We start from the raw sequence: 14,928 nt of genomic DNA, 5'->3' as shown, positions 1-14,928 counted from the left end.
CGCTTGCGTTTACAAAGCTGCACGCCGAGCGCGTACGTTTCAAACCTAGTGACATCATTTAAATACACTGGCAAGCACAGTGTAACGTAGTCAGATATCAACCGTATGCTCAGGCGACAAGCAAGAGCTTGTTTTATGTGGGGCGGAGATTGCGCATAAAGGCCCGTTCGCACTTGCGACGAAAGCGAGTGAGAGCGGCAGGAATTCCGTCGCTTTGTCGCGGGACGATCGTTTTTGTCGAATGGTCGGGACAAATTTTCGTCGCGCGACAGAATTCCCGTCGCTTTCGCTCGCTTTCGTCGCAAGCGGGAATGGAAAGTTCTGCCGCTGCCGTCTGCTACGCAGCTCGGAGGTAACCGCGCGATCTGCTCGGGCCGGACGAACGCGCACACTCCCGCACGGCAGCGCCCCAAGCGGCAGACGGCCGCGTACATCGCTCCCGGCGCCCGCCTGGAGCCCGCACTCGGCACACTAGCCAGTATATTTCAGGCACTATAATTGAGGAAAGATTTTTTGCTTCCGATGAACCTAGTTCTTTGCCCCTGTGTTTTTAAATACGTGAAGTGGTTAGCACGTCGTCCTCACGCAGCTCTGTATCGTCGTAGCATCGCTGATTGTCCGAACGAAGCTTGCAGCTAAGCCAATGCAGCGACCGAAGCTGTGTGTGTGTGTGTGTGTGCATCGCCTCCTGTGTGTTGTGGACGCGTTCGTTTCGCGATGAAATGCGACATTGCACTTCTGCGGGTGGATAGTGCTTCCCATGGTCTGGATTATCTTTCTCGAACGACGTACCACTCAACCTCGCATGGGGTATGTGCAGTGTGCCTGGCTAAAAGCCTTCTCGCTTGCGCGCCAGAGTTGTGACTTGCTGCTCGTCCCCGCAAACCGGGTGTGAGGTGAGTGCCGTATTTACGACGGGCAGGAGGAGGCAACCCATCGTCTGTCAATCGCGGTTCAGACTTGCAACGCATGTTGTGACGTTGCGTTCGTTCGAAACGCATCTCTGGATTGTTTTGAAGTTGAATAAAATGTACGCGTCAAACCCGGGCATTCGGCTCAGGGCGTTCTCTGCGATTGCACCAAAGAAGTGCCACGGGACTTTCTTTATGGTACGTACTCACGTAAGATAAAATCCACGTCGTGTTATGGCCGTGTTGCATTCAATACAAACGGTTAAGCGTTTGTTTACACTTGTTTCGTTTGTCGTAAAATGTCAAAGCACTCCGGCACTCCGCTGGCAGATCAGCCGGCGAGCCGACGCTGAGCAGACGACTCATCTCTTTGCCGGAAGTGCGTGAAAAAGCCGCCCAATAGCAGGATGTCTAGCTCATGACGAACATCTGGGAATCGATGATGTAGACATGTGAAGATGGCGGCGTCCAAAAACACGAAGGGAAGGGTGAGAAAAAAGCGACAAACTTTGCAACAAAAGTGTGAGCTTTCCGCTGCGCGTAAAAGAGTAATACTTGGCACAGGTGACGTTGGCGACCCAATCTAGCGATTGCGCTAGTTCATTTAGTGTGCTCAAAATGCCTTTCAGGGCCCCTTTAACGGCCATTTTGCACACAATTTCTTTCGCGAGAGTTATGATAAAAAACACGCACACAGCCGTCTTCTGTAACCATATTCCCTCCGTAGGCGACCATGCGTTGACAGCAGCCGGCACCTCTGCAACGTTTACAGGTTCGCTGTGAAATTACCAATTCCTACAAGTAATATGAAACTACGAGTAACGATAGAGTAGTCCTAGCGGCCAATTTCAGTGTGATTTTTTTCCGGGATGACTACATTACATTGAGAGAAGCATTTCACCCTATTCGTGTTGACGGAAATTCTTATTCTAAGAAGCGGCTCTGTCGACGGACACACGTAAGGTCGGAACCTACCGGTCTACAGCTTTGCTCAAAAAAAAAAAAAAAAAAAAAAACGTCTGCGCTCACTAATCGAGCCCGTTAATTCAATGCGCTATTTTATTGATAAGGTGTTACTGAGTGCAGCACAGAAGAACTACATTATTCAGCATAATCTCTGCTTCAGTACTCCCGAGTTTTCGCGAGGGCGCGTCACTCTCGACTATTTTGAGCGCGCTGCGCGTAAACGAATAAAGCATCTACGTCAACGGAATTCGGGCCCGACGGGAAAACTAAGGAGGAAGCAGAGTGGCGCAACGTTTGCTTGCGAATGCGTGTGCGTTAACACGGGCACGTTAGGGTCTTGGGGCTGCAGTGCACGTGGCCCACTGCATGGAGTGCGCCACACTCTTCTGGTGGTCTGGATCTTCTTCTTCGCACGACGAGTGCGCGGTAGAGAGCCGGCTGCACGGAGTGAGATGCCAGTGGGAGGAAGCATTATCCTGGTTTCTTCACTCGCGTTTTGCAGATCTGCAAGAGAAAAAAGTGTAAGAGAAAGAGAGGGGTAGATGTAAACTGAATTTCCTTAATTGTAATCATCACCATCAATATAATTGTGATCATCATCATCAGCCTATGTATGCCCACTGCAGGTAAAAAGCCTCTCCCATGGATCTGCCTTTACAGAAGAGCAAACAAAGATGTTTCTCTCTCTCTCTCTCTCTCTCTCTCTCTCTCTCTCTCTCTCTCTCTCTCTCTCTCTCTCTCTCTCTCTCTCTCTCTCTTTCCATTTATCCCGGTTCTGTGCTAACTGCGACCAATGTATCCCCGCAAACTTCTTGATCTCATCTGCTCATCTAACTTTCTGCGGCCCCCCTGCCACGCTTGCCTTCTCTTCTCTTAAATATATTTCCGGTTAACTATGTAGGAATGTGAACTTCAGTCGCCAAAGCCCACTTTTTGCAGCGACGCTGTTAATTCCCCGTCGGTCGGAACATTTTATGTCCACCATCGTCTTCGATGTAGATGTGAAAAAGAATAACTTGCGCGTTTGCCAAATCCGTTACTCCTCCTCACCTGACTGGGGCGTGGGTGACATGGCAGTGCCTTTCCCCGTAAAGGGACGTTGTGATTGTGGATGGGGGTTGGGGGTTGCGTAAACACCGTGCGTGCTTTTTACTTGTGTCTGTGTTGTTAAAAAGTACCACGACGGCACATCATATTCTTTTTTATTTGAAAGAGCCAGCTTTTGATAACTAGGTGAATTCCAACCGGCTCTGAAGGACGGTGCTATAACCGAAAAAGAAGGTAGCGTCTACTGAGAAAATCCTTTCTCTCTACAGTACGTCAGGTGTGAGGACATTGGTGGTTCGCTAAAAAAAACCAAAGCAGTCAGTGTGTGGACCGCATGCTAGCTTTGTAGCGGTGCAATCAAATGGAACTAGATGCACAATTACAATTCTATATTCGTGTTTATTGGAGCTACCGGTACCTTCGGCCGGCTGTGGCCAGTCTTTCAAATAGTGCAAGTTACATCCACATCAGTAGTGCGAGAAAGTGGCTTTGAGTCACACTTTTCCATCTGTTTCCTTTATCATATAGCTTAACTAAATGAAAGTTTGTGTTAAAACTAGTATGCTCCTTACTCCGACGTGGCGACGTTCCAAGGTAGCCAAACACATATTGTGAAATAAATGAAAAATAAATTGGCAAGCTCGAATCATCCTCACCTCCTGAAAGCGGCTGAAGAGGCAGGTGGTAAACTTGATCGCCTGAAGAAAGAAGACACGAGGAATAAGCGAGGAATGAGTGTTGAAGAAGACAACAGGAAGTCCAGCGGGTATAAAGGATGCCACATGAGGGACCTCTTTTAAACGTTGCGCGGAAGCTAAACCATTACTGCACCTGAATAAAAAGCAGTGGTAATAATATTCCGAGAGCTATAAGGGTTCACCACACCGGTGCAACGTTAAGTCGACGGTTTTTTTTTTACAATGCGTAAGATAGAAGCACACGATGACGACACCGGCCCGGTGGGGGAATGAAAAGGCAATCAGTGAAAAAATTATAGAGGGTCGTTCTACGAAGTGAACCTGTATTTTGCATGAGGATATTTACTGTCATTTAGGTCATTACTGTTTATTTAACTATTCTCTTATATCTGACCGATTTCTTCATCTAATTGCTTTTTTAGCCAACTTCGAATACACGCGGTGAAAAAAAAAACACTGCAAATGATCTGTATAACTTGCAAAAGACGCATATTTGTCGCCCACTGCTGAAAAGTTATTTAAGGAGAAGTCTCCAATATATGAATGCGGTTATACACAGGACATAATGCTGGTACCCTCTAAAATATGTTGGCCGCCATTTCAACGCAACGCTTTCAGAGTAACCCACTATGAAGCAGACTTGGAGATAAATAGATGTGTCACAAACCGATAAAAGCACCTCCGAAGAAAAAGACCCATTGCAGTGTCCGATATCTCTTTTCAGAGTTGGGATACAAGTTGCCCCCAAAATCGCTCGTGCTCTCCTTTTCACGCTCACACTTTTTGTATGTACGAGCAATCAAGGACGAACAAGGAAAGAGGAGAAGAAGGAGGCAAACAGGGCCTTAAAGCGCGCGCATGCGCACATATATATACCAGCATGGGCGGCGAGGCGCACTTGTCGACTGCAAGCTCGAACCGGGTACCCTTGAAGTCACCCACCGCCGAGAACAACAGCGCGGTGTCGACAAAGCGATCCGGTCGGATCTGTGGGATGGGGGGTGGGAGGGGGGAGGTGGATGGCACACGCTTCACGTTTCAATAACGCCAAAGTGTGGGGGTTGGAAAGAAGTGCAGCAGAATTTACGCCACAAAGTTTACGTAGACCACCGTGTTAAATTATTGCCGATGCGAGACGGTGCATGCGCAACTAGTTCTGCTTCTTTATGCGGCAACAAGGGGAGCTATTCATCAGCGCTATGTAGGGTGCCTCGATTCACGTGTTCGCCGTACAGGGTGGAGAGACGTATACGCTGGCGCCGCCATTTTGGGTCACTCGCTCACCGCCGAAGCAAGTCATTGTATCGAAACCGCGCTAAAATTATCACCGCAACACGGTTTACTGGAGAAGTTTAAATCATCTAATATGTTTCGCGTTGCTGGGTCTCGCGGGAAACGAAAAGAACAACGCGTTAAGCACGTTGACCCGATTGCGGCGGCACGGGACCGTTCAGAGGGTGTCTCCACCCTGTGCGGCGGCGCTGGCATCGAGGCACCCTATAGTGCTACGGAGCATTCCACGTTGAAAGAAAAAAAGAACGATCCTTTATTCAGCATTTAGATTAGCAGTAGTTACATAATTATGCGGCCGCCTACACTCGTGGGCAACGTACAACAACAGGTCCATATGTTGAATTAGAGTGATGCAGTACTGAGGTGTACAAGTTTCGATTCTACTTTCTTTTCTTTATTGCACTCAGATTGTCTTCCAGCTGAATTCACCGTCTTATCAACGACGCAAGGTTCGTCTGAGCATGACACACAAAATTTCGTTCAGTGCCTTGATGCGCTGATCTAAATTTTCTGTGGTGCTGCCACAAGTTTTCGCCTCATAAGCGCGCACCGGAAGTGTGCATTGATTGTATACTTCCCATTTTTGTTTACAGGTGAAAATTGCCCTTCATTACTTGCTACCGCTTCTCAAATGCGCCAACACCATGTTCCCGCACACCAACAGGAAGCAGTGGTGGTCCCAGGGGGGGGGGGGGGGGGGGGGTGAAATGGGGCGATTCCCCCCCCCCCCCCCCCCCAAAAAAAGAGGTTCTAAGCTTCTTATTTTTTTAAGCATCCCATGTGTGCGAGGTTGAATACAACCTGTGCGAGGTCGAAAACGTGTTGCGACCATCAGAAATGCAGCTCTTATATAGCTCTAATAGCAAGCACACGATACCGTTCTGTAACGTGTATAAATAATTATTGCTCAAATAAGCTGTTACAATGACCTGCAATCATTTATGCCAAAGTGTTTAATGTTCTCTTCACATGTATGAACAATAGTTGATAAATAGAAGCAATAAATTTTTATATGTTCATATAAAATTTAGGCCTTTGTACAGTTGTTTATGTTGAGTATATATGAGTTATTGAAGTGTTCATAATTCATCTGTAAACAGTATATATAAATATTGTTGAAATAAAATGTTACACGTTTGTGGACAATCCTGTTTTTTTCGGTATCGAAATTCCCGCCCCCCCAACAACCAATCTCTGGAACCGCTACTGACAGGAAGATGTATTGTACTTACTGCATTCGCGAGCCTTAGGATACACTGCAAACCCTGCAAACATAAAAGCAGTGTTACGCATAGTACTACGGCGAATGCGACAGCAATGTCGATTACAACGTGAAACTTCGGGAAGCGTGCATTCTTTCTCGAAGAAGGAAACGAAGGCAATACTCACGGTCATGAATTTATAGAAGCTCCCGATGGTTACATTGTCTACGCATTCTTGGAACTTCGGAGATACCTGCCCAAAGCAAAGGCGATGAGGACAAAATATGAGGACGCAAACTAACTGAGCAAAATACAGAACGAGAGAATAGAGGAGGGGGGTGTTTGAAGGGAAACAGCTGAACTTAGTCAGCGAACATGCGCTGTGTAATGTGTTATACAGACATTGCGAATTTTCGTACGAGCCCTTGCCAGCAAAACTGGTACTTCTTTTTAAAAATTGAATGAGAACAAGAAAGACGGGCTGATTTGCCGCTGCTTGGTCGTTGAACTCATTCGGCTCTACAGGGGGAGGGAGGATGGCCATTCCAAACACCGCACAAAATGCTAAAATTTCCGAAAATACATCGCGACGATTTCGAATTGCTGTTATATGAGTTATAGTGTCGAAAGAAGGGGCTGTGCGTTTTCACTACTTAAGAGAAAGTCCCCGACTATGATGTTATGAGGATTCTCTGAGGAAAATATTTTGTATGAGCAGTCCCAAAGGGGGCGTTTGAAATAAAAAAAAAACGAAAAACAGCGACCGTGGACTTTTGCAATATCTGGGCATACTGAGGGCGTTAGCGTGGGTCAGAAGACCATCCGTATACCGTAAAAGCTCGTTAATTCGAACTCCAAAGGGACCTTAAAATTGTTCGAATCATCGGGCTGGTGCTAGAATGCATGGACATCGCGCCACACTGCGCCGGCAGAACGCAAAGCAGCCGCCTCTGGACTCGTTACCGCGAATGAGGCGCAACTACACGTTTGTGGTGGTGACTTGGTACATCATGTTCATGAAGCTCGAACAGCGAACGAGATTAATTGATCATTCAGTTATTGTATTCTTTTGTTGTTTTTGCATCTCCAGTAAGTTTGGTAGTCTGGATTTGCGACTCATTGTAATCACTCTGTACCGACTTGTGCTGCGAGGAGCGATGAAACCCGGGGATGCCAGTTTGAATTAACCGTTCTGGATGCCACCGAGTTCGAATTATCGGGTGTTTTTCCCCTTTTATATATACAGGGCTGTGCCGGGACCAGGGCTTCAGTTTTAATTACCCGTAAGTTCGTATTAACCGAGTTTGAATTAACAAGCTTTTACTGTGTTTAAGTAAAGATATTGCTGTGGCAATTTTCAGTCGGTCCCCCGTTTGGATATTTGGACTTTGTATCATCATTGTTACGCTCACGCGCCATGGCAACTCATAAAACTTGCTTTACGAAACACGCAGCTTGACTTCCACGAGAAAAAACCGAGTTCGCAGTGGTGATTATAACCGGCGCGGCCTGTATCTGAACCCTAGTGCTGACAACGGGGCTTTGTTCCCCAAATGTGCATACGCATGCATGTACGAGAGCACAAATCCCAACATGGGTTTGGTACAAAGCTAAACAGGAGTTTGATTCCTAGCACAAACTGGCTGTCCCACCCGAACTTGTGAATTCGTTATGTTTTGAACCTCTTCTCGTGTCGGGCGCCGCCGAAACAATCGTTCTGATCGTGACAGGGAGCACAGCAATGGTAAAACATTTCATTCGACCGTCTCGCAATAGACGCAGTTCTCGATCAGGTACAGCTGTCATGACTGGCTAGATGTATAGCCCGCCAGGTGGCTTCGCGCTCCCTACAACGAGAAATGTCATCCAAAGAATTCTGTGTCCTAATACCTAGAAGTTCGGCCACTTTCCGAGCTTGACATTACCCCTGACTAAGCACATGTGCGCCTTTCTAACGTATATCGCATACTCGCAAATAAAAAGAAGCACAGCGGCGAATATGCGGCAGTCCTAACGTTCGTCACTCACCGTTGCCGGAATCTCCTGTCTTATGCAGTCCAGGATAGTGACTCCTTTAGCACCTTCCACTGTCGAAGGTCCAATCAGTAAGACAGCTGTGGTGGACAAACACACAATGAGCCTCAAATGCATGCTCGTAGTTCTTCACAGCAGTGGCATTTTTTTTTTTAATTTTTGGGATCAAACGCGCCGAAGCGACACCTAGGATGTGAGGCACGCCGTAGTGGAGGGCCCCGGATTAATTTGCACAGCCTGATGATCTTTAACGACCGTCGTTTTTCGTCTCTATCAGAAAATGGGCCACCGCGGCCGGGATCGAATTGGCGTCCTTGGGCTGGTTCGATAATAACACCTCTCACGTTCGCATATGAATTAGACTGGTTCTTCGTAACAACCTAGAACGGCTTGCTTCACATCAGTGGAGTTTGAACTGCGGGTACCCCAGTGAGAGTTTTTCGAACCATTTTTGTTCACTGCTTCACTGCACATGTAGTATAAGGAACAAAATACAATTCACCGTGGCAACGTAAATTATTATGCGAAGGTTGCACGAACACACGCGACAGGTAGACGGTTGCCGCCTCGCCGGTTTTTGATTATTGCCGACATTTTCTCACTCGTTCAATGTTGCCAGCTGAACCGTGAAGCCAGCACATGCGGGCTATTTTAATGCGAGAGCCCTAATGGCCCGTTCCATTATACAGCCGCTGTCCCCATGCATTCGTGCATTCGGTGCCGGTAACCACAGAAACAATTTTAAACCCCAGTGACTACGGCCGACGGAGCAAAGAGTATATACCGTATTTACTCGATTCTAAGCAACCCCCTTTTTTTTTCCGTGATGGCGATGCCCTAAAGTGAGGGGAGTGCTTAGACTGGAAAAATCTAAATTACCTCCCCCCCACCTTTTTTTTTTTGTTTTGCGATCATAATCCGACGAGACGGGCGGAAGGAATAATGTTTTATTTGGCCAAAATTCAACAGAAAAAAAAAACTCTGGTTGATTCCTCCGTCATAGGAATCGGTAAAACGCGAAAGTGAAATGTGCAGAGGAATCTGCAGCTGGACATGATTTGAGGGTCGGCGGCTATCTTGTGGGTGTGCTTGGCGAGCGACGTCCTGCTGGCGGGTCGCTTCGGCAAAGGTGTACTGGCGTCATTTCCGTGACGGATATGACGTCAATAAAATCTTCGTGTATCCCGGCATAAAACACCTTCGTGTTAAAATATCAAACCCAAAAGCAAACAACCCTAAGTAAAACGTACGCTTTATTACTAAAGGTTGCTTCCCCGCAAGAAGACCCTGTGTGCAGGAGTGCACCCTTTACAGGCCGCTTGCTTCGTTGAGCTGGCGTCCCTTCCGTGACGGAAATGACGTCATTGAAATGTTTGTTTATCCGGGGATAAAACACTTTCATGTTGAAATAGGTACAGGCAGTGAACCTACCGCTTACGTATGATACCCAGTCACCTTCACTACCATTCGTGTCCGTTGCGCCGCTTGGACTGCCGCTTTCAGCATCCGCAAGCAGCTCGTCTTCGTTTCCGGTGAAGTGGTTTGTAATTGAAAACTTCATAAATTACTTGGCCACAACATCAACTCGAGACCGCTTCCACGCGTCTGAAATACACCTTGCGATGGTTGCTTAGAAAAATGGGTGCTTAGATTCTCATGCAAACATTTTTTTCCAATTTTCCCCCCAAAGTAAAGCGTGGGGGGGGGGGGGGGGGGAGTGCTTAGAATCGAGTAAATACGGTAATTCCTCCGTGTAATCTGAGTCAAAGTCAAAGTACAAAATCCAAACTGCTTCGACCGTGTGGGAATGGCGCAATCGGGCAGACGTCGACTTCATAACGCGAGGGACCCAGGTTCGAGTCCGACCACGGGAAGCGCTTTTTTTTTTCTTTTGAGGCGGTTGATGTGCCTTTGCTTATCATCATCATCGTTTTGTGAAAGTAACCCACTCTGTAAAGTTGGCTTTCCTGGAGTGCGTTTTGGCGTGACATTTATCGCCATCAGTGAGACATTGAAAGCTTCACTTAAAAGAACATTAAGGATGGTGGCCTATTCTCAGTCCAGAAAGCTGCGAGCTGATGCCGCTGCTCACTCCCGGTAGATAAAAAGTTCTCGAATTTCAGGCGACTTAGAAATGTGTGTTAAAAGACATGTGCTCAGGCCCGCATGAGTAATTTGAACATGCACAGCCTTTTCCAAAATTTTCTAGGCCATCCCGAAAGTGCATGGGCTGCAGAAAATTCAATGTACAAGCTTACGTCTCGAGGGAGGCTGAAACTTTTGATGCTGGAAACCTAGAAAAAATCCAGTGTCTTTCTTATTGACATGAAATAATTTGGTCACGGTTAAAGGAAGAAGGAGTGACACTAAATTTGTGCATTTCGGTTTTTTGGGCCCGATGTGTCCATATTAACCCATAAAACATAACGCACGAGTTAAGAGTGGTCAAACTGCTGCCGATTATGAAAAACAGCGCCATTTACGGCATCACTTCAGGTTTCAGCTGTTGAGAGCCCGGGAGCAAGCGCGGGGGCTCTACGGCGGCCATGACGTCACATTTTCTGTCCAGGTCAGAAGGCGACCTTTTCCGACGTCGCTCTCCCCCTATCTCAATTAAAGATTAGTTCCACCGCATTAAGGCGGTCTGAAACTGTCCAGAGTGGCGGCCGGCGGGGCGAAACAGGACAAAAGACACCAGAACCAAACCAAAATGTTTACTTCTGTTCAATTCCAACGGTAGATCGGGAGCAAACAAAACGCCGAGGCATGACGGGAACAGGAATTTACCGGCAGCTTTTACGTCGGGACCTTTCAAAAATGTCTGCTTGGCTGCAAGCGTTTTCTTTTTGCCGGGTCTCAACTAAAGTTCTTTCATAGGCTTTTTTGCCGATGAAAGAACTTAAGTAGCCTCGACGGCGTCCAACGGCGCCCGGGACGAAAGTTTCATGGGCCTTTCCTCAGGCGGCCGAAAAACAAACAAACAAATGAACAAAAACAAACGCCATGTCCACCTAGTCGCCAATCCAGCTGGGCTCTTCGCCACTTGATTCCGAGTTTCGGCTGTTGCACTCGGTTTCGCTAATTAAGTAGCAAGCATGACGCGACACGGCGCACGGCCTCTATTTTCCCGTTCAGAATGCGTGCTATTCGCCGAAGCGGGTGCCATGGCGATTCGAAAAGAGTGAGCGAAAGCGGGTGGCGGTGATGTCACGAAAGAAGACAGGGCCCCCCGCGAATTCCGGCCGACTCCGCCGATTTCGGGAGAGCAACTTTTCCTGCTCCACGGAACGATACCGGCTGCGACGACGCTCCCGATCTGCCATTGGAACAGGATTTGGTTGCTCCCGATCTGTCATTGGAACGTGTCTGCCAAACGAATTCAACATTTGTGTAGTTATCGGGTTCGTGCCGACTGATATGCGTGTCGCTCGCTGAGAGGGAAGGCACAGACCACTCCAAGTTAGACCAGCAGGACGCTCCGACGTCACACCCCTCCACCGGCGGTACTTACGTCCCAGAGCGGCTGAGCCGGGCGCTTCTGTGTCTCTCAAAACTGCGGCAGTAATATCCGTTTAAAATTGGTTCCAAGCGACGATTGAAGCCCATAATCAGAGGAAGGCAACTTTGCAGCTTTATCAAGCGAACCACATCAGTATCTAGAAATCGAAAGTTGGTATCAGTACTCCTTTGAGCTTATAGTACATTATATTCTTTAAGGTCCAGAAGCCGGGCTTGACCTAGAAAATTTTCGCAAAGACTGTACATAACTAACAATTAAGCGGGCAGCAATGAACGTTCCCACAAATCTCTGTGTCGCAGGGGTATGCCCTTGCCACCTTATTCGTCATATATATGATACATAATGTCTCATAATGGCACATTTCAATGACACGTGATATATGCGTCATTGAAACTTTTAGACCTAACGTTACGCTTTGAGCTCCACCGTCATCAACCCGCACACGCTGCTTGACGTGCAATTAGTTTTATTCCCAATAAAAGGGAAGCGCCACCTTCATGAAATGTGTTCGCTATTTACACGCTCTTTCTTTATTGCTAGTACTGCCGAGGAGAACTCATTCGTCTTTTCTGCTGCTACTACATTTTTCTTACTCTTTCTGTGACTGAAAATTAGGAGTGGAAATTGGTTGTAGTGGAGGCCTGTGTGATCACCCAATCTAAAGCGTATACAAGTGGCAAATATATTGGAGGGTATAAGCAAGGTTCATCTCAAATACCTACTTTACGCGGAATGAAGCTGAACTCGTGATCACGTGCACACCTTAGCCCGCCGCCCCACCACAGCGGTATATATGACTACCAGATTAAATTGCGGTGGCGTGACTCCGCACGTGTCAACAACCTTTAGCTGGAGCCAAGCATGGGTCACTTTACCGACCTAAAAAAAGATAACGCAAACCACGACGATGTGCTATGGATGTAACACCTTCGTTATGACAATGTCCTCAGGACGGGCCGGAAACTGACTTCGTTATAAGCGATACTTTGTTAAAAACGCTGATTATTCGCCCTCCCTGCACCGCAGTTGGGACTCCCAAGACTTTGAATGATGCAAGAGTTTGAATAATGTGATTTCGTCATAGTGAGAGTTTACTGTATTTGGATCCGCGCACGCACACACACACACACCTTCCCCCTACATAAGCTCCCACCTTCAGCCGGGAGGAGATGACACGCCATTGTACCGCGTGTGGAGAGGTACCAGAATTCCACGCCTCCCTCCTCTCGGCTGCGCATCACTGTCTCTGAAGAGGACTGATGGACAAGTACCGCGTTCAAAGATGAACAACGGCGTGTCACGCTGCATCACTATCTTCTCTCTTATCCGCCACTATTTCTCGTGATAGCTGTATCGTAATCCCGGTCATTATTTCGTGGCTCATGATGAATATGAAGATGAAGATTACCTGACTAACGGATACTGCGAAGGAAAGTTCGACATCCACCTCAGTGCAGCCATGCGGCTACAAAGGAAAGCTATACAGCTTTCTCAGAAACTTCGCAGTTGAAGAAAAATTCGTCTTGGTCCAGGATCCGGGACCACCGCTTAACCGGACCAGTTTTCTGGACCAGGGCGAATTTTTCTTCAACTGCAAAGTTTCTGAGAAAGCTGCATAGCTTTCCTTTGTAGCCGCATGGCTGCAGTGAGGAGGATGTCGAACTTTCCTTCGCAGAAACTTACTCCACCTTGGGATGTCCCCTAAATCTGGTCGATTGACTAACGGATAAGTTTTACCTAAAAGACATGCAAACGTCATATTTTATGGCAAAAGACAGCATAGAAAAGAAAGTCCTACCGACAGTCCACAACAGGGCTCCTCCGATGACTGCCGCCTTCCTTCGTGACAGTATTCCTGTTGCGCCTTCCATTGCGACGGCTTTCCCGCTTCCGAAGACGAAGCCGGCCACGCCGGCCCCCCGCCGGTTAGTTGAACCCTCCGTCAGCGCAGGCGGCAGGTCTTGTGCTCGTCCGGCAGATGACTTCAGTATGGAGCATTACAAAAGCTTCCGGTTGCTCGCAGGCGCGGGGAACGAGTCTCCTTGCCCCACACAATTTCCAAGCCGCAAGTGCTTCAATTTCGCAGGAGTGCAACCACCAAATCCCCACTTCTTCTTGGAGACAGTCAGAACCAACGCTCAGTCGCAGCACAGCAAGTAACAAGATGTTTTCCCTCACTCTGTTTTAAGGAGCTTTACCAGGAGGTTGGGGCCTTCTAGCCGATCGGTGATTGTACCTCGTGGCAAAGAAGACACGTCAGAGATGTCTGGATGAAATGCGCGTTCTTCACTCCCTCCTTGAAAGTCGCTTTGACCGCCCACGGGTGATTGGTCGATCGAAAAGTTCAGTCGTCGTTCGTCGGAAGTCCGAAAGGGAAGAAGTTCTCTTAAAGCTGCAGGTTGATAAGGATCGTTACGTCTTCATCGACGACGCGCTACACTTTCGTAGTGCAACTGCATGTCTTTCAGGGATAAGGAAAAGGGAACAAGCTAAAAAGCAAGAAAGCAAACGTCAACTAAAACATCGCTTGCAAAAATCCAGTTGATTGAGAGTGCTCGCGTCCGAAATCAACCTCCGATGTGACCGCTTCCGTCTGGTGCTGACCGAAGAGCGTTGCGACCTAAGCGACCTGGCGGTCCCGAGGTCCACGGACGATTTGACGGGCGCGATTTTTCGTAGAAGTGGGAGGAGGAGGGGGTGTAAGCCGGAGCGCCAACGGGTGTTTGAGGACTCCCCCGGACGAGAAGGAAGGGGAAATCCAGGTGGAAGGGGTGCCAGGCATGAGGCAATATACTGCGAGCACTTTACTGCTTCTTTTTTTGCGCCTTCCGCCCATTAATTTTCATCTCCTTTTATGACTCCTCCGTTACCGCAGTTCTGTACATTTTGTTGCCACGAAACGCGTCGTTGGTAGCGCGTGACCGCCACCTCTCCTGGCTTTATTTTTCTTCCCTCTCGCCCCACGACGTAATCTCACCACGGCTGGGTGCCGCAGGGGTGTGTTTTACTTTTGTTTTTCCCGCGTGAACAGACAGGCTTTTTGTTTCGGCCGGACGCCGACGTCAGGTTCGGACAGAGGAGCATGAGCGCTCGGCTTTTTGTGCTTTGTTTACGCTGAGGGGACTGGCGCTCGTTGCGAGACGCGCTTGTGCAAATGAGTGGACCCGAACAAAAGTGAAGGGCAGTCCGCTTTTTGTTCTTAAACCGCCCCTCACACCCTTGGTCCCATTTCTCCCTTTGTTTAGCGCGCGATATGG

The 14,928-nt window shown here is 48.0% G+C and overlaps 1 protein-coding gene across 1 annotated transcript; it reads right to left on the bottom strand.

The window, feature by feature from the left end:
- Positions 1-499: 499 nt before the first annotated feature.
- LOC144153911 (uncharacterized) lies at positions 500-14,308 on the bottom strand. The gene is made up of 7 exons (XM_077685669.1): positions 13,470-14,308; positions 8,146-8,231; positions 6,305-6,370; positions 6,148-6,180; positions 4,499-4,609; positions 3,581-3,622; positions 500-2,381 (listed from the first exon to the last, which is right to left on the bottom strand). The coding sequence occupies exons 1-7, from the start codon at positions 13,540-13,542 to the stop codon at positions 2,349-2,351; spliced, it is 444 nt and encodes a 147-aa protein (XP_077541795.1). The 5' UTR covers positions 13,543-14,308; the 3' UTR covers positions 500-2,348.
- Positions 14,309-14,928: the final 620 nt, after the last annotated feature.

Source organism: Haemaphysalis longicornis, unplaced genomic scaffold (genome assembly GCF_048455015.1).
Source record: "Haemaphysalis longicornis isolate Haplotype H1 unplaced genomic scaffold, Haemaphysalis longicornis Haplotype H1 scaffold_9, whole genome shotgun sequence".
In the NCBI taxonomy this organism is placed as follows: domain Eukaryota; kingdom Metazoa; phylum Arthropoda; class Arachnida; order Ixodida; family Ixodidae; genus Haemaphysalis; species Haemaphysalis longicornis.
Note: the sequence above shows the minus strand (reverse complement) of the source record. Positions and strands in the feature narration are given on the sequence as shown.

What these genes read in the sequence shown, in the direction of transcription:
- LOC144153911 (XM_077685669.1), bottom strand. Translation starts at nt 13,542, where the DNA reads ATGGAAGGCGCAACAGGAATACTGTCACGAAGGAAGGCGGCAGTCATC. An exon ending in GACAGGAGATTCCGGCAACG is followed by an intron (nt 6,371 to 8,145) that starts GTGAGTGACGAA and finishes TGCTTTGGGCAG; the next exon opens with GTATCTCCGAAGTTCCAAGA. An exon ending in GCTTCTATAAATTCATGACC is followed by an intron (nt 6,181 to 6,304) that starts GTGAGTATTGCC and finishes TTATGTTTGCAG; the next exon opens with GGTTTGCAGTGTATCCTAAG.